At 41.8% G+C, this 22,415-nt stretch overlaps 1 protein-coding gene across 2 annotated transcripts in view; it reads left to right on the top strand.

Moving 5' to 3' along the window:
* ADAM12 (ADAM metallopeptidase domain 12) overlaps positions 1-22,415 on the top strand; it is a 190,167-nt gene that overhangs the window by 461 nt on the left and 167,291 nt on the right. For both annotated transcript variants that reach the window (XM_009277960.1, XM_009277959.1), the window contains exon 2: positions 17,398-17,531. In XM_009277960.1, the coding sequence (XP_009276235.1) occupies positions 17,398-17,531 (134 nt within the window). The remainder of the gene's footprint in view (positions 1-17,397; positions 17,532-22,415) is intronic.

Genomic DNA, 22,415 nt, shown 5'->3' with positions numbered 1-22,415 from the left:
CCGCGTAACTCCCGCTCCGCCGCGCGGCGTGAGGACTTCCAAGCCCTTCCCGGAAAAACTCCGCGTTGCAGCCCTCGGCAACCTCCAGGCCCTCCGGCGTCCCTGCCCCTGGGTGGGGGGCGGGCACCGGGGACCCCGGGGGGGTGCCTTGCGTGGTCCCCGCTGCCTGCGGCAGGCGCGGCCCGGCAGTTATCCCCGAAGGGTCCCCAGCAAACAGCCACCCGCGGGCTGGGGCTGAATTCGGGGTTTGAGAATATTGTCAGAGTTCGGACTCTGTTTCCAGCCGGGAAGAACTGCCTGAAAAAGCCAAATACTGATGGTAAAAGCATCCTTGCTGGGTAAAAGTTTACTTGCCACTATGTTCATTCAAAGTGAGCGCAAGTCAGGAGTCGGTGGCTTCAGTTTTAGCGATGTTTTGCAGTACTGGCTCTGTGCTTTCTGCGTTATGGATGGGGGAACAGCCTAGAAAAAGTGACTTGTCTCTTTGTACGGCAAGTCTGGGGCTTATTCAGGAATCACTGGAGGGCCCAGGCCCTGTCCTCTTAGTAAGCAGCAGCTGACAATGCATATTTTATGTGAGAGAGGAAGGGAGATTCTCTTGTATAAATATATGTAACAGCGCTGAAGAGTGTGTGTGTCCCTATGTGTTACTACAAATTCTTGTCTTGGGTCTTTTTTTCATTGTAACTTTAAACTTTATAAATGTTTGCTTGTCTCCAAATTTATGCACAGCGACTTTCACTGGGACTTCGGCTCTGGACTTGCTAAGAGAAAGATAGAGATGTACTTTATCATGTTAGCCAGCACATTGAAATCCTAGGGTAGACAGAGCAAGTTGCGTTTAATCGAGCACCTAGGATTTATATTAATGAATTAACAGGAGTTGAAGCTTTGCTTTGCCTTTGTGAGGGGTCTTAATTTCTCTTTGTCAACACTTGTATTTACACCAAATCAGCATATTGGGGATAAAGGCTGCAGAAATTCTCAGGTAGATAAGGAGAAATAGGTCCCCAGTTCCCCTTGTGGCTGTTCCCTTTGCATGGGTCGAGGGTGGGTTTGTTTGGGTTGAGGCAGCACGTACCCCTTCTCTGAGCGTGGGAGCCACTGTGGCTGGCCAGGCCCCTCCATGTTTTGGAGGTGCACTAGGACAGAGGGTAAACTTCGCATCCAGGAAAGTTTGAGGTAAGATGCTTCAAGCATTCACATGTGACAGAAATGAAGAAATGAACATACCTCAAAGTAGTCCCTGCAATAAAATAAGAGGGCAAACTGAGGTGACTTAGATCTAGCATACAGATGAGAGAGTGGAGTGGTAAGTGGGGGTGGAAATCCTGTTACCTGTGTTTTGGGATTGCCTAAGAGCCAAACTGAAGCTCTAAGGTTACGTTTGCACTGATGAATTAAGCTCTCTGTAAAGTTTGTGTCAGCTGCTCATCTTTATGGTGCCCATCTTTAGATGTCTAAGCTTGAGCAACAGCAGTGCTTGCTGACCCTTGCAGCGCAGCTGGATTTTGGCTTTGCCTTGCTACATCTTTCCTACTCTTTTCCGTAACATGTCTATAACTTGCTCTTTTGCATCTGCAGCCAGTGTGCTCAGCGAGCATCCTCTCCTTTAATTCCTTTTTTTTCCTCTGGAAGTAGAGGACAGCTTTAGCTTTGCCAGAGCATGTGCTGCTTTCTTGGTCGCAGAGGTGCTGAAAGTTACAGCCGCGTGCTTCTAGACCCGGCGAAGCTGCCCGGTGACGAAAAGTCCTCTTAGCTGTGCTGGCACGCATCACAGCCGGGCGTTTTGAAGCTTTGTAACTTCTACCTCAGCTGGCTTTACTGCTGCGACTGCTCTGGGCCTGGTGTTAGTGATTTGAGGTGCTGCCAGGACATCCTAATTTTTACATAAACACACGCTTAGTGATTAAGACAGAAGTTGAAGTTACGATATGCCTTGAAAACCAGTTTTGAAATGTGGCAAGAGACATGCATAATGTGGGACTGCCCTAGTAACAACTCTAATATTAAACAGAAATTATCAGGTTATGAGCTAGACAACTTAAAAGTAGCCTTGCCGCTCATGTTTAGTTTCCTTTCCAATTTTTATGGTTTTACAATTGCCTTTTCCAGTTTTCAGTATTGCTAGCTCTTGGTTGCTGGCTAAACGTCCTCATGGACAAAAAGGAAAACTAACAAGTACCAGCCTCAACAAAGCAAAATTAGCTTTGCTGTCCTGGTGGAGGATAATATCTAGTAGGATAAGATCTAATCTTATAGATTTAGTCAAATGCCTTAAAATCTACATCTGTATAAGCTTTTTGCAGAGTCAAGGCCTTCCTGTATCCACAGGGCAAACAATGAAAATGATGGTGTATAAAGGTAAACTCCAAATTAGTGTGTGTGTGTAAACTCTTAAATCTCTTTTGGATATTAAGGTGTTAGCTGGAAGAAAAGCAGAAAAATGAAAATCCTAAAATTGCAGTAGAAAATTCTTTACCTTCAATTAAAATAACTTTCTGTCAGATTTTATTTTTGTTACTGATTGCAACTGAATTGGCTGTAATAGAAATAAATTACAGAAGAAGAAATCTTTCCTTGTCTCTCGCTTTAAAACTGATCTCTCCAACACACTCTGTGTTCTAGAGCTCACTTTCATATACTGTCGTCTTTCAAACTGTTCCAGTGTTTGTGGCAGATATTTACGGTCTGTGTATAATCACCTTCTTGTCTGACAATTATCCCTATCAGGTCCCCTGCAGATAGCCTGGCATGAGCTGTCACTGTCCATGGGGCTCCATAGATCCATGCCAGAGTACAACAGCTGAGGATATTATGCCCACTCTTCAAATCATGTTCTCATCGTTAACTCTCCTGCTCGCTGGGGAGCTGCCACGTTGTTCACAGGTGTTTTGTCAAGCTTCTCATCTCTTGCTTTCCTTGAGATTTTTGGAAAGGTCTCCAGCCAGCCACAAAGAGCATCCTTGAACTAATGATTGACAGACTACGTTTTGGGCTGCTTTTCATCCTGCTCACAGTGCAGAGGCTGCCCCAGTGGCACTTTTCTAATGACACGTGAGTGACTGCAGCGGATCAGGGCTGTGTTTATCTGTTACTTCCACTCAGGCTGTCAGCTACCACTGATGCTGTTGATCATGAAATTGTTTTAAAAAGGCTGAACTCATGTAAAGGCTTATTTGGTCCTCCCCCAGCCTTGTTCAGACCTCGCATATCCTAATCCTGACAGATTTATCACTGGCGGTCCCTATGTTTCTGACATATCTCACATTGCCAGTGCAAATTGTCCAAGGAGTCCAGCTGGGCTTCATTTTATCAGTATTCATGTGCATCCTTTTGGGCAGTACCATTTGCGCTCCAGGACTGCGGTGTTGCATGCGAATGGTGAGCAACAAGCTGTGTTTGCCAGGCAGGCAGCAGGATACGGCCAGCGTGGGGTGGCGGAGCAGCCTGCATGTGCGTGTCCAGGGTGTTCTCACAGCCCAGCTTCTGCTGGGGGTGCTGCCAAGCCTCCTGTCCAACACTCTGACTTTTGGAGACTGCATCTTTGAGGGCTGATGGGGTGGGGTTTTGTCTTGACTTTTGCTGTAAGAGTTGTTGTCAAGCAAGAAGCGACATTTCTATGGTGTCTGCAATTAGGTCTGAAATACTGTTACATTTACACAGCCAGGCTCTGCTACACCAGCAGGCTCCCCCCAGCTCTGCATCTCACGCAGCATCCAGTCCGGCTTAGGATGCCAGGCCCTTCATGCTATTCATATTGGAGGGATTTTATTTAATCCCTTTTTCTGATGGCCTTTTTTCCTCTACAAGTTCATGTGTTTTACTCTATATCATCTCAGATTTTGCTCTTCATCTTGCATGCACATTATATTTGCATTTCAAGTAGCTTTTCAGATTACTCCTAGGACAAAAGCACATCATCTCCAAAATTTTATAGTGCTAAAGGCCTAAATCAAACCTGCAGAGGCTTCTCTTGGGCCCTGCTAAGTCTCCAGGGCAAATCTATGACAAACTAAATTAAAAATCCATGGCTTGAGTAAGTCTGTTTGAGGGTTGCCGTTGATTCTTGATAGGACAGTGCAGTCCAAAAGGACAATCCCTTTTGTTTCTGGCTAACACAGACCAAAGTGCTTCAATTGCATTAAATTTTTGTCTTTTTGAGAAAAGGATCACAGTAACTGAGAAAAGGTATTGATTCTTCAGAGACCCCTGCTCCAGGATGTTGACCCTTCTCTTTTTAGTGTCACGTAAGAGTTTGAGACTACATTAATATCTAGTGTGATGTTGGCATCAGTGTTTCAGAAAGTGACTTGTCCAACTGCATGATCTAATCAGAAATGCTGACTCCTCTGTTAAATCACTTCATGTTGTATCATCCATTTTTTATACCCCGTATAAATGAGTTTGCAGCTTTCCAAGACTTGGAGCTAGGATGAGAAATATTTGGTAGATTGGGGGCGGGGGGTTGTTCATTCACAAGGTCAACATGACGAAACCATTGATTAGATGAACACATTCTTTCTTGTCCAAAATATATGATCTAATAAGGCAAGAAGTGAAATGTTTCATGGCCTGTTAACCACGCTGGATAATACACAGCAAGGCATGAAAAGCTGGATGCAGAATTTGGCACAAAAGAATCTTTAACTAGTTGTCATGGTTTAACCCCAGCCGGCAACTAAGCACCGCACAGCTGCTCACTCACTCCCCCCACAATGGGATGGGGGAGAGAATCGGAAGGGTAAAAGTGAGAAAACTCATGGGTTGAGATAAAGACAGTTTAATAGGTAAAGCAAAAGCCGCACACGCAAGCAAAGCAAAACAAGGAATTCATTCACTACTTCCCATCGGCAGGCAGGTGTTCAGCCATCGCCAGGAAAGCAGGGCTCCATCACGCGTAACGGTGACTTGGGAAAACAAACGCCATCACTGCGAACGTCCCCCCTTCCTTCTTCTTCCCCCAGCTTTATATGCTGAGCATGACGTCATATGGTGTGGAATATCCCTTTGGTCAGTGGGGGTCAGCTGTCCCGGCTGTGTCCCCTCCCAGCTTCTTGTGCACCCCTAGCCTACTCGCTGGTGGGGTGGGGTGAGAGGCAGAAAAGGCCTTGACTGTGTGTAAGCACTGCTCAGCAGTAACGAAAACGTCCCTGTGTTATCAACACTGTTTTCAGCACAAATCCAAAACATAGCCCCTTACTAGCTACTATGAAGAAAATTAACTCTACCCCAGCCAAAATCAGCACGCTAGTTTATTCTGAGATATTTGTTAAGAGGAACTGTGGCAGTTCCTACAAATATAGTCTAATAATTTATGTCATGTGCGTTAAGTGAAAAACCTTCTTCTGACAATGGTGAAAGTTTGCTGTTTTCTTGCTTCTATGTAATGTTTTCTAATTCTGAAAACAGCTGATCAAGCAAGAGAAATAAACCTCATGTGCGAGTACTTACCTTTGAAAGGATATATTAAAATATAAACTTCACTGAATCCAAGTGTTTATGGGATTTTGTTTTGGTATAGTCATGTAAAAAAAACTTTAATAACATAAAAAATCTGGACTTTGTCGTAATGCTACATTTAATAAGGTGAGCATATGGGCCTGACCGTGCATGGAGCTTCGCTTCGCTGATATCTTTATTCAGCAGCGCTATCTCTACACAGCGATGGTAGCGTGCTGCAGATCCTCTGTTACTTCAACAATCAGAAGACATGAGGAGGAGAACTATTCAGTCCAGGTTATTTAAGTCTATATTGCATTCCTTTTCTGCCATTGAGAGCACTGTGGTGACAGAGCTATGGCTGAGAATAAAATGTGGCCTCTGCAGCTTATAGGGAAGGATACAGCATCTCACTTCTGACCCATGTTCCTTTTTGAATTGGAGGTCATAAGACTGTATCCAGGTTAAAAACCGCTCTTGCATTTTGACAGAGATTTTAAAGCATGAGGTAGGCATTCCAAGCGAAATAGTATTTATTTCTTCATCTATTGCCTCTTAAGTGAGGAAAATGCACCCCACTGAAGAGACACTTTGGGTAAACACTTGTGGTTGAGGGGAGAGTGCAGGGTCATTGCAGAAGAAATCTTCACACTTTAGAAAGAATGAGCTTGTCTATTTATTTTGTGTCATGTATGTTCCTTGTTTGTGGGTCTGATCCTCAGCTGGGATAAATTGTCTCACCTCCATGGATCTGGCTCCTTTGTACAACCTGGTGCTGATGTTCTGTGCTATTCATTTAAGATCTGCTTGACAAGCTCAGAGGATGTGTAGATTAGATGAGCAAAGCTGTGTTAGTGAGCTGGGAAGATATCCTGGGTGTTCTCCCTGCCCTGAGGAAACAATAAAAATAAATGTTCATTACTCCTGTAGCTCATCTCCTGAAGAAGTCTGTGAAAGTCAGGATTTATGGACTGATCCAGTGCTTATGGTGATATTTGTTGTAAGGTCGCACACACAAACCTGAGCAGGATAGGTGGCTTCAAGAACTTTAAGTAACTCTAAGTTGTCTGTTCATTCATGTTTCAAAAAATAGGACAGACTTCAGTGACAGCTTATGTTAGTACAAGTGCAGTAAATTTTTCTTTTTCTGCTGTTGTGTAATGCGAGTCACAGGTATTCCCCATACAAACAAAAACGCATGATGGATATTAACTCCCCAGCCCAGTAGCTCATTTGTTAGGCTTAGGAAAGAACTACAAGTCGTTTTGCATGTGCGTTTACCTAAATTAATACTGAAAATTGCTTCAGCTGGATTTGCTGTGTTTTCAGTGTGATTTCCCCGAGAACATCTGAATGAATGATTTGTGTGCATGTGATAAGCACAACTCAAACTCCCACTGAATGGTTTTTTTCACTGATGATTGTACACGGGAAGGAACATCCCTCAGTACAGCTATGCTAAGGATTCCTTGTACTCAGTGAGGGAGGCTAGTAAATCAGTGGAGAAAAGGCTTGTACTGTACCTTTTAAAAGACCGAGAGGAAATTGTATTTTCAGCAGTAATTTTGAACTTCATTCAGTGGAAAGTAGCCTTTCTTGAGGGTTTGGAGGGGAGGAGCTGGAGAGGAATGCTGGATCTGGATTTTCGTGTAATTATGTGGACACATTGCTGAAAAGTGAATATATACAGTACTTTTTTCTTTGACATTGGAGCTCTATGGATTAGTTGTGCCTTGTGCTTGTAAAGCACAGGTTATTATTTCTCTGCTCGAATAAGTGTTTTTGTTAGGTGCTGCCTTGTTGATGCTGAAGGGTGTGAGGATGAGTTTATAATCAAAACGAGAATCTCTGGGACAGGGATCCTTTGGGGAAGGAGCAGCAGTTTAGGAAGAAGCAGATGTGCCCCAGTAGTGCCTATGCTGGGGTGATGCTGGGGTGATGCTGAGTTAAGATAGGACATCCTTCACTATGGCATCCTGGAAATACCTGTGGGATAGGTATTGTGCAGTCCTTGGTATTTTTCACCTGTTATTAGTCCTGTCCTGCTTGTTTTCACGAGAAAGAATGACTGGGCCAATTTATATGGTGTGCATCAGGACTTGGAAAAGAAGAAGCAAGCTTGAAACAGGATTTACAGCAAGAGGACAGAAGTTCTCCTAAGCCATTATCTCACTTGCTTTTCAAAGCTACTTTGAGTTTGAATCTTGCATTTACAACTTGCCCTCTTCCGTGAACTCCAAGCGCTGAGGTCTTCCATGGGGGGAACCTCTTGATACATACCCATCACCCAGTGTGCCGAAATGAGCTCTGGTTCAATGCTTCACTGCTTTATTTCTCTCATATTTTGAAATGTTCTCTTCTAGGAAAAAAAGACAACTCTGTGTCTTTGGACTGGTCCTGAATAGTAATTCTTCAGTCAAACATAACAACATCACAAATGAGGCTGGACAGCTGTTTCCCAAATATAGTATATGTATATATTCTATACACGTAATAAAGCTTGGTTTTCACTATTTGAAACGTTCTGCAGTCTCCCTGCCCCCTCCTGCAGTCAATAGCAAATGTTGTTCTCAAAACTCCACTTGTCACATTTTGTTCTTGAGAACAGGGAGGATATTGAGATATACTGGCTTCTTTCCTTGAGTGCATTTCAATATGTATTTTCTATAATGAGAGCCCAAATCCTGCTTGCATTACTTATGCTTTAATCACACTGTGCTCTCCCAAGATTGCTTTAATCGCATTTGCATCAGCAGGAGTAACTCTGTATGATGAGCAGTATTTAATCTGCAAACAGAGGGAACTGATCTCGGGCACATGATGGCTGTCCTGGATTTGTTACAGAGCAGCTCTCTAGCGAAGAATGGTGTAGCATCCTGATTTGAGAAATAGATATTCAAGAATTAGAATGAACAAAAGCTATTTTTACAGTTTTCTTGAGGACCTGTCAAGTGTGATAGTTGCCTTTTAATTTTCTAGTAAATGGCTTTTTGGCATGTGTTAACTCCCAAGAAGTGCGATGCTGCCTAGTGCAGCAGACATCATTTTGTACTTTAGCCATGACATTACCGTATATGAGAACTGAAAAGTTATATAGATATTACACCAATATATAAACCATGTGTGTTAGAAAGACAAGTTCAGTTTTGAAATATTTGACTTAGCTATGCTTTTCACTTTCAATCTGTGCCAAACATGTGCTTGAATGACTGATGGAGTCATATGGTTCCCTGAATAAAGCACTTTATTGTGCGCAAACTTAGAGCCTTCCAACAGTTGTATTACAGAAGCTTGAAGATTAAGATGATCCAACTGCTTAGGGGGTATGTTCCACAATGAACATTTTATTTTTCTTTTTTCCCCCTCTCTCTATATTTTTTGCCCTAAAATGTGTCATTAGTTTGTTCAGCTGGTTGTACAGTGACACTGACCGCAGAGCCTTTGGTAGAGAAGAACAGCAAGTTACCTTCAAATTTAAGCTTTCACTCCCATGTCCACATTAAAATGTTGAACACATGACTTTTTCCATGGAGTTTATGGGATTTTGTGGGGGAGGGTTGGGAGGGCTGTTTCCTGTCACAGATTATTTCATCAGCAGAATTAGATTTAGGAAGGGAATAACTCATGCAAGAACAAGTGATGACAGGAGATAGTTCTTAGAATTATAAAACTGAAATATTAAAAAGCATGTTTTTAATGCTGTTTAGTTAAAGGGGATAAGTGCATCTCAAACTCCTATTTCTCATCCGAGCAGTCAGTGCCCATGAAGCTGCTTAGTGTGAAAGATCAAGTGGACATGCTGCAAAGTCATACACAGATCAGTTCAAAGTTGACAGATCTGTCAAGCTGGAGGGAGGATCTTTTTTCATTAGAAGCAGAAAGAACAAAAAATTAAATTCAGAAATGCATGGAGTCGTCTTGCTGTTGCCTGTCCTCAGGCTTATCAAAGACCTTTGCTGACTTTTGATATTTTAAAAATTTTGTACGTGAGCCGTAATTTTGCAATGTGAAGGAAAAGACAAGATTCAAGCCCAAGAAGATCCATGGAATTAGTAGTTTTTCAAAAGCTACCTGTGCTTAAATGCCTGAGGTCTTGGGTTTGGCAATGAGGGGAGGAGTGAGAAAACAAGTAAAACTTTGTGTATAGTTAGGTGGCTTCCTTTTTTTTTTAAATAATTATTTTCCAGACAGGCCATGAAAGGACTAATTTTACTAGATTTTGTAGAGAGAATCAATGTACTGCTTAGATGTGCAAAGGTTAGTTGGAAAAATAATTTATGATTTTGAACTAATAAAAACTTTACTGCAAGAGATAAGATTTTTATCTTACGCACAGTCAAATCTTGCCTAGACTTTTGTGCTTACATACAGATGAGGGCAGAGTCTGGCATGTTATGTGCCGTCTTTTTTAAAGCTGTGCAAGTGCTGTTAGTGGGATAATGGGAAGTACTTTATCAGTGTGGTGGAGTTTCTGATTTTTGTCCTTTCTTTTGAGAGGGTGTCTGTGTTTTCGGCTGGTGGTTAGTGTAGAATTTAAGATGGATGGACAGTTGACATTAAGGCAAGCTATTGCTTATTTGACCCTATGCAAGTTACTGGGCTTTCTTTCTTTAACCATTATGCACTGGAAATCTTGTACTGGTTTATTTTGCAGCATTTTCATATTTATTATCAGCTATTATTATAATTTACATTTTTATTATATTAATAAATGACAATTTATTATTTTTCCTGTCTCAAACAGAATGGGTACCACTCTAGAAGGTGGTTTCAGCAAGATCTGTGCCTGGATAATGTTTAGCTTAGGTAATGTTTTGGCTTTTGCTGGAAGATGGAGTGAAATAGAGGACTGGAAGCACACATGCCCACTCCTTGGCCAGGTAGTTGGATAGTTGACACTTTTTTTTTTGGCATGATATAGTCTGAGTCCTAACGTTAACAATTTCCATTTAAAGCAAGTTGATTTTTAATTTTTTTTTTCCTTGATGCACAAGAGCTGGATATGATCCTCTTTGCTCAGAAGTTCTATATTGCAATCCTATTTAACTTTATGTTTAGCCACTTTATACTCTTTCCATCTATAAACATATCAGCACTGGCAAGGTAAATACCAAGAGATGTGTAAAGCTAAACGACGATCATGGGTCCTGTAATCTTTGGTTTTCTAGATTGTGCAAAATAATTCTTTTAGTTCCCTTCTTGTAATTCAGTCTTTCCACTTCCCTGATCACCCTGGCAGCCTTTCCAATCCACCAGCTCCAGGCTGAATTAATCTGTTGTGAACGCAGATGAGGAGAAATGCCCGCAGTATTCCAGATGTTCTTGCTTCGGTAACTCTCAGGAGCAACTTCAACTGATATTGGAAACACCCCTTTTGATGCATCGTTCCAGGACTGTCTTTGCTTCATGTGACATCAGTGTTATACTGAATATCATGAACGGGTCTTTCTTGAGTCATTTGCCTTTGAAGATTACCACTCAGAGCAGAAAACTTACTAGCCCCTAAGAGTGTGACCCTCCATTCTGTACTACTTGGTTTCAACCCTTTGCTCTAGCCTGCAAGTTACTGGATTCTTTTGTAATATTCCTGTCCTTCTCCATGCAGATGTTGCCTCCTAACTTGGAGCATTGGATTTCGGGAGGACACTTGTGCACATTGAGTAAAGGTTGCTGATAGAAATACTAAGACTGATCCTAATACCTTTTCTTACTGAACCTTGGTAGAAACCTTCCTTTGCCTGGTTGGTTGGCAGTGTGCTTGGCGGGTAGTCTCTGCTCCTTGCACAGTTTCATCCCCTTCTTAAATTTCCTAAGTTCACCCCCATCTTGAAGGGCAAATACTTGGTCCTCCTCTCTCAGCATATGACCTTGGTAATTTTGGATAAAAAAAGTTCTATTTTGAGTCTGGAGGTGATAAAGGAACCATCCCAGATAAGACATGAGAGAGAAGCAACCAATGGGGGGGATAAAGCTCTTTCCCATCTGATGGGCGTCCTTGCCAGCAGTGGGTGGCTTTGTTGGGGTTCCTGCCCAGCTCGATGGGGCTGGTGGCACAAAGCAGTCTCGAGGTATCCTGGGCTATAGGGGAAGGTGGCTGGCAGCAGAGCCTGCAGGGTGGCTCAGTACCTTGCCACAAAACTGACTGCCAATGGTCCAATGAGTGCTGGAGACAGCCGTGTATATACAGCCCTTCCTCCATAGCCAGAAATGACCCATCCAAATCATGGATCCCACTGACTGTGAACTAAGCTGAGGAAGCTGAAGAAAACGAGGAGGGAAATGGATAAAGTATGCCCTTTCTGTCTTCCACAGCATTGCCAAAGCCCTGCGATACAGAGCAGTGCCGGTAGCTGTTTTCAGTTTGTGGAAAGATTACACTGTTCTATTATTCTTTTCTATCCTAAGATTATTTTGGTGCATTGGTGTTTTGTTGCAGAGGAAAAAGTAGATAGGCTGTGACTTACAGTTCTGAGCCCATTTGTAATATGAAAGGTAACACAAGGAAAATATTATTTAATTTAGCCTTTTTTTTTATTCACCTGCTTCTGTTATTTTCATAACTCAACAGTAACTGCGGTGGGTGACATGAAGGGTGTCCGGGCGCAGTGCTCCGGGGAGAGGGCTGCAGTCTGGGCTGGAGGATGGGCTGGAGATGGGCATCCAGTGGCATCGCTAGGGCTGGGGCCGATGGTCCCGAGCTGGACTGCAGTGCAGTGCTGGGGCTGTAAGGGCACCCAAGGGCCCTGATGGCACCATGTTAACATGTGTGGGACAAGAAGTGCAGATGGGACTCCCAGAATGTGCGCATCCACAATGGGAAGGAAGCACAGCATTATATGTTGGCTTTATTGTAAATCTGTATGTTAATAGATGGATGATTTCTATAAACCACCGCAGGTCTGACTGCTCTCTCCTGTGCTGTGCCAGGGGAGCAGGGAGCAAAACCAGCACTAGCAGGACAGCAGGGGTGTGCAGTTGGGGGGGATTTTATTTTTTTCCTTCCACTTCAGCCCATTTTATCCAGACCTGCTCATTATTGAGAGAGTTCACCTTTTTGTTTATCGTAAGGACAAATAAATTGCACTGCCTAACTAAAAGCTTATTAATTTTAAGTAAATGCAAATCTGAAGTGTGTCTGGGCTTCTTCAGGAGGCAGTGGCCGTTAAACAAAGATGTCATGTCACATGCTTGGAGTTTATTTTGCACAGAGCTCAGAGGAACCAAAATACAAAGCAAAAAGATGAAAACTATCCTTAACTTCTTTGCCAACAAACCCTTGCATGATACTGTGCAAAGAAGAAAAGTTGAAGAAGTACATGGCAGATGAAAAATATTTAAGCCACACAAAAGTCACTGACAGATAACATCTACTCATCTCACTATTTGTACAAAGTATCTTTTACATTACTGAAAAAAAAGAATAAAGGGTGCTACATCAGCTTGTGGGCTGCTTGTGGATCAAAAGCATTACTTTCAGTGCAGGCTGAAAATAGAAAACAGATAGACACGACTGTGAAGTTTTTCATGTGAAAAAGTGGGAGATGAGCTTGCGTCAGGAAGAACTGGACAGAATTTCACTGAAATGGAAAATAAGTAGGTGAGTAAGTAGGTGCATGTGACACAAAAGATAGGAAACCTGGGTCTAATAAAAGTTTCTGGTAATACAGATGGCCTGATTCTCTTTCCCTCTCATGACACGTTACCGAAATTTAAATTCTCTGATTTCAATTATTACACTATTTATATTGCTGTAATACCAAGAGTCCCTGTAGAGAAGAGGCCTCATTATTAATGTAATGCAAACAACTCTAATGGTTCCAGCTTCAAAGAAATCCTAATGAAAATGAGTAAAGGAGATGAAGAGTGGCAGAGAGGAAATACCAGCATGTCTGCGCACATGAAGAACTGCAGCACTGGGAGCTCATGGGACGTGATCAAGGTGATGGAAACCCTTCATTAGCACAGATCTCTAGTCCTGTCCCATCGTGCTCCTCTCCTGGTGCTCCTCGGATGCTCTTTGGGAGGGCTGTGCTTATGCTCAGAGATGGGTGGCCCGAAACCAACAGAATAAAACCAGGACTGTGTTTTGTTCAGCCATTGTGCAAGAGACTGGGTGAAGTGGCCCTCACTGGGATAAATTCTTTGGTGTTTCCAACTTTAAGGCAAGGGCTGTGTGTGCCGAAGGCTCTCCGAGGTTGCCAGCAGCCGCCCCACCTGTGTAGCTACTAAGAAGCTCACACCACTGCTCAGACTCAGGGCTGCTCCGGGGCTGCACATCTGTTTGTCCCATTTTTTCAAAGTTTCCTGCACACTTCAACTTCAATTTCTATGCCTACGTTTTTTTGGCCTGGCTCTCTTCTTATGTTTTTTGTGGGTTTTTTTCTCCTGACTTTGACTCTTCCTCTATCCATATCTCTTCTGTCTGCATCCTGTTGTTCAGCTGGGCTTAGTGGCCCTTTAGATGCTGTCATCTTTCCCATCTCAGACAGATATGTGTGGGTCGCTCTTCGTTGGCTGTGATCCCTTGTTTTCTGCAATGTGTTCTTTGAAGCTTTGCAATCAGGCTGCAGAATCCTATTTAAAGGATCTACCTTTTTATCTTCCCGCTACTTCCATATTTAAAGACTGATCTAGAGTTTACCTATCAGTTATACAGGTTTCTTTATTTTGTAGTCTTTCAGAAATATACATAGTACATAAATATAATGACCTTAAATCAGAAAAACATTGTTATTTGATTTACAAAGGAAACTGTAATGTGCATATATCACACTGGGACAGTTGGGAGTTAAGCAAGTGCATAACATTAAGCATGTGCCCAAGTGCTTTTCAGAATGAGGCCCCGTGACTGGGCTGCAGTGCTTTCTCTGCCTTCTGCAGGAAGCTGTGATTTTTATCACACCCAATAATTTAAATAAAAACATTCAGATAAGCAGCAAAATATTTGGCTGAAAGAAAGCAACTAGACAGAAATTGATCTTGTGTTTTATAAATGCTATGGCTTCAGAAGAGTTTGCAAACTCTAAAGCTTGTCTGTTTTATTTCCCTGAAATAAATTATCTTTCCAATAAAGATATAACTGCTGCCTATAAACCTGTCTTGATGTCTGTCTCCAGACTATCAACGCTTTGGCACAATATGTATTTTCAATATGCAGATAAATAAGCATGTGTGTAAGATTAAATTTGCTCATTGTAACCTTACTTTGTTATGCACCACAAGCATCACTTTGTCATGATAGACTAGGAATGGCAAAACTGAACTGCACTTTGTGTAGATATTGTTCCTTTTTCCCATGATATTTTTATAGCGGTGGCACTTTCTGGACCACGCCATGTAATGAGGGAATAACACATCTGTGCACAAATGCTGATCCCTCCCCCTCTCCTTTTTCTTGTGTTTTGGGTAATGTTGTGATGTTAATGCTTTGCAGAATTAATAAGAAAGGCAACTTGCACATGTAGGAGTACCAGAAATACTTTAATTCTTCCTGATATCTAGCTGCAGCTCCATGGTATAAGACTGCATGGAAGCAATTTAGACGATGCATCCGTGGGAGGAAAAGTATGCTCATAGGGTTTCTTAAAATTTAGATTTCACGAAACTTTCAGAGTGCAAATCCTACAAAATAATTGAAGGGCCTGAGTCATTTAATTGATATAGTTGAGACTGCTCTAGTGAGCCAAGAAAAAAAAAAAATCAGGGCTAGAGCCAAACTTTCCTCATTTCTCTGAGATAAGCTTCATAAATTTCTGTTCTGTGCAGGGAGCTTCATGCCTGATAATCAGAATAAAGAGCTGTGAGGTTCTGTCTAGACCCTCCTAGGCAGATGAGATGGTATCTCATACGCCTCCACAGGGATGAACCCAATCGTGTGCAGGGTTTGGAGCATCCCTTCCAAGGGCTGACACTCCCAGACCCCTGTCACTTGTGCTTGGGCTGCGCTGGGGGTGGGGTGAGAACCCTTTCTCTACAGGAACACCCATATAACAAGCGACTTTCCTCTCCCCAATATACTTTATCTTTTTATCTTAGTCTCTTTTTTGTGTGTGTGTGTGTTTTAGGGAAAGAGTCATATTTTTAAAAGCATGCTGGAAAATACTGAACTTGTCTTCCTCTCACTTCAGCTTAACACTAATGACTGCGTAGATGTTTTTAAGCTAATTCTAACAGTGACTAAATTGGGCTCATTCTGCCCAAAACATAGCTTTTGATCCTCGGAGAGTGTTAGGTGACCAAAGAGGGCAGGTCAGGTTGCTGGGATGGCAGTACCGAGCACTGGGTTGTGTGGGCAGGTTTGACCCTACAGCCTTCCTCTCACTCCCGTAAGATGGTTCAGCCCTGAGCTGTGGTTGAGCTGCTAAAATGCTGCCCCATCACCTTCCCTCTGTACCTCCTAGCACAAAGGCAATGGGGGGAAGAAGGAAGACAGGTAACGCTGGCCTTTCTCTGTCTTAATGGAGGATGGACACATTTCTAGAGCACCTGCGAGGACTCGGATCTCATCCTCGTGGGGTCCAAGTGCACCAGAGGGCTCAGTGTGATGGTAGGTCAAGAGTGTGGCAAACCCCGCCAGCGTTTTGACTGTCCCACAGCACCTGGAAGCCATCCCTATCTTCTCTTTAAGATTTATTCTCAGTACCATTTCCAGCTCTTGTACTATGATACAGTTTTTTAGAACTCTGCCTTGCACAATACCATTAGTATGTTTAGTGAGAGGAAAAACACTTGATAAATGTTGCATGCAAATAGCTTTTTGACATTGTAGTATGAATTGAAGTCATCTGACTATGCAGTGGAGCATTATTTCAGTGAGAGTTTATATTCTCTTCCAGACTTTTTTCTTTCTACTAATGAGAATGAGCATCCTTGATGTTACGGGGTTCTCAGTACTTCGTGACCTCCTTGCATGTTCATATAGAAATGCGGAGGCTGCTAAGTAAATATTCAGTCTTTTGTTTACACAGTTCAGACTTGTTAAAACGGAGTACAACTGCACATTTCCATGTTTAGTGGAGTAAGATGGCACATTAAGAAGTGTTTGGGGGATAATAAAATACCGAGGATTAAACCTGGTAAATCTGCTGTGTACAATAAACCTGGAGCTTTCAGGAACCTCAAACCGGGTTGTTACATCTATGCTGTGACTCCAACTCGCAAAGCATGAGGACCAGCTGACCCCACCGTGGAAATGGGAAGGACATAAGGGAAAATCTGGGATCACTGTCTGCCCTTAGGGAGCCTGTGTCATGCAACTGCAGGGTTTGTTCACCCTGGGGAGGGTGGGGCTGCAGTTACATCCCCAGGGGCACTGTCCCCCCTCCTACCACCACTGATTTGAATCTGATCCAGTGCGACTGTATCTGGGAAGAGGGATGGGGAGAAGAGGGATTGGGGAGTGGAATGATCAAGGCTAATTTCTTACCCTAATTACAGAAAAATAGTCCTGATAAAATCTTATCTCTTCTAAATCCCTGCAGCTTGCTTACCCTCTTAATGATGACACTGAAAAAACAGCCACCTACTGCATTCCCCCTGCTATCATCTTCAGTGGAAAAAAAAGTCCAAACTCTAGTATGATTATTAATGTAACACTTTAAATAGGGGTTCCAATACCTCTCCAAATTTTTTCATTTAAGTCTTGCATCCCAGCTCCTTATCTTTGCATCCTCGGACCTCTACTCCTTATGTACAGTCTTTGTCTTCTGCTGCTACAGAAACGCACCATCTAATCAACAGTGGAAATCACCTCGACACCTCTCTCCCAGAACCCCAGCTCTCTTAGAAATTCTTGTAGGTTTTGACACTGACAGTATGACCCCACAATGTTTTAATGTTTAATTCTTTTCCTGAATTATTTCCTTTTGAAATATGCTGCCAGGTCCCTTAAATAACAAGGTTCATGTTGTCAGATGCTGTTCCTGACTAACATGAAGTGCTTCTCTCTGTCCCCAGGCGAGAATGTGGACAGCAAATTGGAGTCCTCAAGACAGCAGATGCCAAAGGACCAGCCAAAAGATTATGAGATAACAGTTCCCTTCCTTTTGAATGGAGAACAGTGGAGACCAGTAAATGGCATTTATTCAAAGGTTAGTCTTCATTTTGCCTATTATTTTATTGTAAGATGTATAACAATTGGAAGGCTTTAGGGGAAAGTAAATGCACTTTTTTCATCATATCTGTTATAAGCGTATTTTTTATATTTTTGTAGAGAGTCTGCTGTCTAAAATTGTTACCTACCTAATTTACGAAAATGGATAAGGTCTTTTGTTGAAATTAATACTTTTGTATTGTAAAGTGGCATTCTTATTTCTGATGGCAGAAATGGAAGCTTAGAGTGAAATAGGTTTTTTTGAAGAGGTTAACATACATTGCTTGAGATTATATCATACAACAGCAAAACAGCCCCAAAACTGAGGGAGGGGCAAATACAGCAAACACATTTGTTTGATTAAATACAGTCTGACAGCAAGAACTTTAAGGAAAGGTGTAAATAATGTTGCTTCCTTGACTGCAGCCTGAGGCATTACCTGGAGCCCGTCATGGGAGATAGCCCCCAAATGCGGTCCCATTACTGCAGAAGGAGTTGGGGGCGAGTCTCCCTTCACAGTTTGCTTTCCCTTTGCCTAACAAGGGGATAATCTATCACTGGCTCTGACTAAGCAGGGATTGTTTCTCCCTCTTGACAGGTCCTGATAAGCTTTCCTCCTTTTTTTCCCCCAGACATTGGCTGATAATATGGGTAGCTGGTTTTAGGAGAAAAGGGCTGTTTTCTGTCTCCTTGGTCTCCTGCTTGAAGTATGAAGACAGGTTGTTGTTGTTTATTATCACCAACGATGTCACAGAAATGTCTTACCCAACCTTTTAAACTCAGGTCCAGTTTTGTTCCAGCTTACTTTTTATATTGTTCTTGTAATTGTTAGAATGAGGAGAAAAAAGTTAAATTTTTAAATAGTTCAAAAATAATAAAAAAGGAAAAAAAAGGAAAAAAATCACACACAAACAATGCAAACAGCCCAGACAGCCCATTACAAACAGCTTGCTTTACTGCTTTGGGAAAGTGTTTCATGGAGAAATCCTACTTGACTACTGCCACCATTTGCGGGGCACAGTTTTGAATCATGCTGCTGATTGATAGAAGTAGGTGTGAAAAGAGATTTCAAAACAAGGGATCTGACTTTGAAAAAATCTTGTCTGGATTAAAATTTTGCTTCCTTTTTTCTTTTTCCCTTCCTAAGTGGGAAAGAAGGGCCAGTCCTAGTTTTGAATATCTGCAGTGATGAAAGGGGTATCATTGTGGGTGTATAATAGCTTATCTTAGAGAGATAACACAGATGACTTGGTCCTAGATGTATATGTAACTCTATTTTTAGATCATTTAATTAGAAACAGGCGTTCTCCATATAGAGTTCTTTTAGCTACTCACTGTAGCTTTCTGAAAGAATTACAACAGAGTATCTTTATGTGAGTAATGATAATGTGATTTATACCATTAATTTGTTTCCCAGAATTGCTTTCATTTTAAGACGAACATTAGAAAAGATTTGTGGTTTGGTAGAAAGATCCACGTGCTGTATCAGCACTTTTTTTCTTTAAATACTTCTTTTCCATGGAAACTGTTACAAATTAAACACACAAAAGTGCAGATCAGGCTGTGGGAAGAACAACAGCATTAAATTGGTAGAGGAGAAGAGTAATGAATAGCTTGTCACATAAATATTGATCAAAAGCACAAAAGTTAAATACTGTTGTATTTGATGGTTAAATAGGACTTATTGTTCTTCAACTCATTTCAAAGTGTTCCTCTCTTTTATTTTAATTTTATATGAAGTAAAAAGAAGTATGAAGTACTGTGTACTTGTAACCAGGGGAATGGTATTGCAATAGAATATATAGTAAAGTAAATAATGTAGTGGTTATAAAAATGCCAAAGTATTAAAGTTATCTGTGTATAGATAATTGCCTCGCAATGATAGCCCCATTCTCCAATCCTTTGATCGTAAATACTCCTGTTTAACAATTAGTCCCTGAGAAACCACGCTAGTCATTTAGTGCAGCGTACTCTTTCTTTCCCATCTTGAAGATAAAACTGTTCATGTATTTACCCCAGGAGTCACTGCAATATCTGTTGGAATACCTCATTCAGAATCTGTCAGGAATTATTATTAAGCTAATGACTTTCTTGTTGAGGGCCATCTATGCAGTACATTGTGCAGAGCAGAAGCAAAAAAGCTGAAACTAGTCACACTGTCTAATCATACAAACACACAGACCTGCTCACCGGCAGCAATAAAATTACATTTACTGAGAAGAAAAAAAAAAGTTATTTAGCTATAACCTGGTTTTACTTTAATACAGTTAAGGTGTACTTTTTCAAGGACATCTAATGATTTAGGTACTTCCTAAGAATGACAGTTCAAATTAATGGTAAGAAAAATCCAATTTTAAAATCAGACATGTAATCAGATTATATTTAAAGATTTTGAGTTTCCCTAACTATAAATGTAGTGTTTTGTTTCTGGAGAGAACCTATCATTTACTGGGCAGATCAATTTTTCTCCCTGCCCTCCCTACCACAAGTTGAAGTTGTAAGATCCAAGACCAGGATCTCATTCCGGTAGTATTATTTCAGAAATGCTATTGCTTTTTCTTGTTTAAAAAGATGCATACGCTCACGCAAACACTTTATATAGTGAAGCACATTTAAAAAATAAAATATATATACTTAAGAGAAGTTACTATGGAAATGCATGTATGTTTTTGCAACTGTACGATGCTGTTCATCTAGTTAGTGGTTGTTAACATTTCTCCTGGCATCTTTCATTGAATTCAGAAAATTTAGATAATTTTCAGTTGGAATATTTTAATGGTGCCCAGTTAAATTCTTTTATTAACTGGATATCATATTCTGTTGCTAATCCTGAACATGCTGCTAAAATTAGTGGCTACTATTTTGAGTATCCAGTTGTTGCTAGTCAGGACTACTGATGAGTAACTGTATTTGTGGGCGTGTGGCAGCAAAATCAGGACCCTGAAGTGTTGTGCAACGTTGCTCTGTGCTTTCAAACAATAGCTGCCCATATTCCATGCAGATGTGATTTCCGTCTTCGCTGAAATTTTGTGTGCATTATAGAATGTGTTGATAGGTCATTATACATTATAACTCCAGTTCTCTTTCCACTTCTTTCTTTCATTTGTTCATCACTTTGCATTCTGTGTTGATTTTTTTTCCCAGTGCTTGGTTTAAACCCAAGAGGGTTGGGTTCTGTTTTTCTTAAATTTTTCTAAGGTTTGAACAAAATTGTTTCATTTTTATATTATTTGAGTGCAGGAAAAAGACTCCTTTCCCCGCATGTTTCCAGCTGAATATTTTTCTTCAAACTTGGCTTGAGACTTGCAAATCAAGCCAAGTTTGATGAAAGTTGGGTAAGTGATGTTTTAGTACACAGAACACTTTAGGGAAGATTTTTAGAGGACCATCTGTTTGGCTTCAGCTTTTATCCTCACACCCTGTTAGGGACACACGCTGGTTAATGTGTGCCAGATCCCTGCATCTCAGGAGCTGTAGGTCAGGTAATATCGGTTGAGTTAGACCGGAGCGTGAAGCACGTGCCTTCTCTTGGAGAGACAAGCGCTAGGCAGGAAGCATTTCACATGGGCATTAAGGGTTTCTTGGCTCCATTTCTATGCTTAAAAGGTCGTAACTGTGGGGAAGCGCTGCCTGCCAGAGACCATCCAGGGCAGACATGAAATAGCTGTAATGCTGGGGGGGATCCCAGTGTGGCATTGCCCTGAGCTGACATTCATTCTCCCAGAGTGACAGAGTCATTAATGAAGTTGGCTTTGTATCCAAGGTTTCGTCCAGACCTTAAAATGCATTAAGGTTCTGGGAAATTGAAAGCATTTTGTGTATATATATGATATGATCAATTATGCAAGTAAATATAGAGTCCTCAGGTTGTGGCATCTGTCACTCAGATGTGGGTTTTTTCTCTAGCCTTGGCTGTGCAGGATCTATAATGCCATTGCTGGCACCTGCAAGGACTCAAATATAATCATGAGGCTGATCAAGTGCTTTGAAAGATTTAATCCTCTGAGGTTTCTAAAAGCATAGGAGCAAGTTAGGTGCAACTCTCCTTATTGGGTGATGCTTTGCATCTTTTGATGCTTATGCACATACTTTTGTAATTCTGATCTCTGTATCTGTCTGAGTGCAATATTAAACTGTTCCATACATAGGTGTATGCTCCAGTCAGGCTACAATTGCCATTTGTAAAGACAAATTTGCATGTAGCTGAACCTGGACAGGTATCAAAGGACCTGTAGCCAGGCAGCATGGAGCTGAGCGTTGTTTCTGAAGAGCCACATGAGAAGCTGGAAAGCACTGAAATGCTTTAGGTTGCTTTGAGTTTGCAAGTTGCCAGCCCATGTTGCTTTCAAATGACACAGAGAATTTGGGTTTTAACATTAAATTTGATTGATGTATAGAGGACAATGAGCAACTTTGTGTAACTTCTTAAAAATAATTAACTATGAGAAAGTAGATGCACACAATATACCTGTCAATGGATTAGACACTTAATCCACTTGACTCCAAGTCGCCAAGCCAGCTCACCAAGCCACTTTCAATCCTTTATCAGCAGTACTGGCTAACCAGAGAGGCCCCGGACGACTGGAGGCTTGCCAATGTGACGCCCATCTACAAGAAGGACCGGAAGGAGGATCCGGGGAACTACAGGCCTGTCAGCCTGACCTCGGTGCCGGGGAAGATTATGGAGTGGTTCATCTTGAGGGCGCTCACAAGGCATGAGTGGGACAACCAGGGCATCAGGCCCAGCCAGCACAGATTCATGAGAGGCAGGTCCTGCTTGACCAACCTGATCTCCTTCTATGACCAGGTGACCCGCCTAGTGGATGAGGGAAAGGCTGTGGATGTGGTCTACCTGGACTTCAGTAAGGCCTTTGACACCGTC

The sequence above is a fragment of the Aptenodytes forsteri genome, unplaced genomic scaffold (assembly GCF_000699145.1).
Source record: "Aptenodytes forsteri isolate BGI_AS27 unplaced genomic scaffold, ASM69914v1 Scaffold15, whole genome shotgun sequence".
NCBI classification, from domain to species: Eukaryota; Metazoa; Chordata; class Aves; order Sphenisciformes; family Spheniscidae; genus Aptenodytes; species Aptenodytes forsteri.
This window is presented reverse-complemented; position numbering and strand designations above follow the sequence as displayed.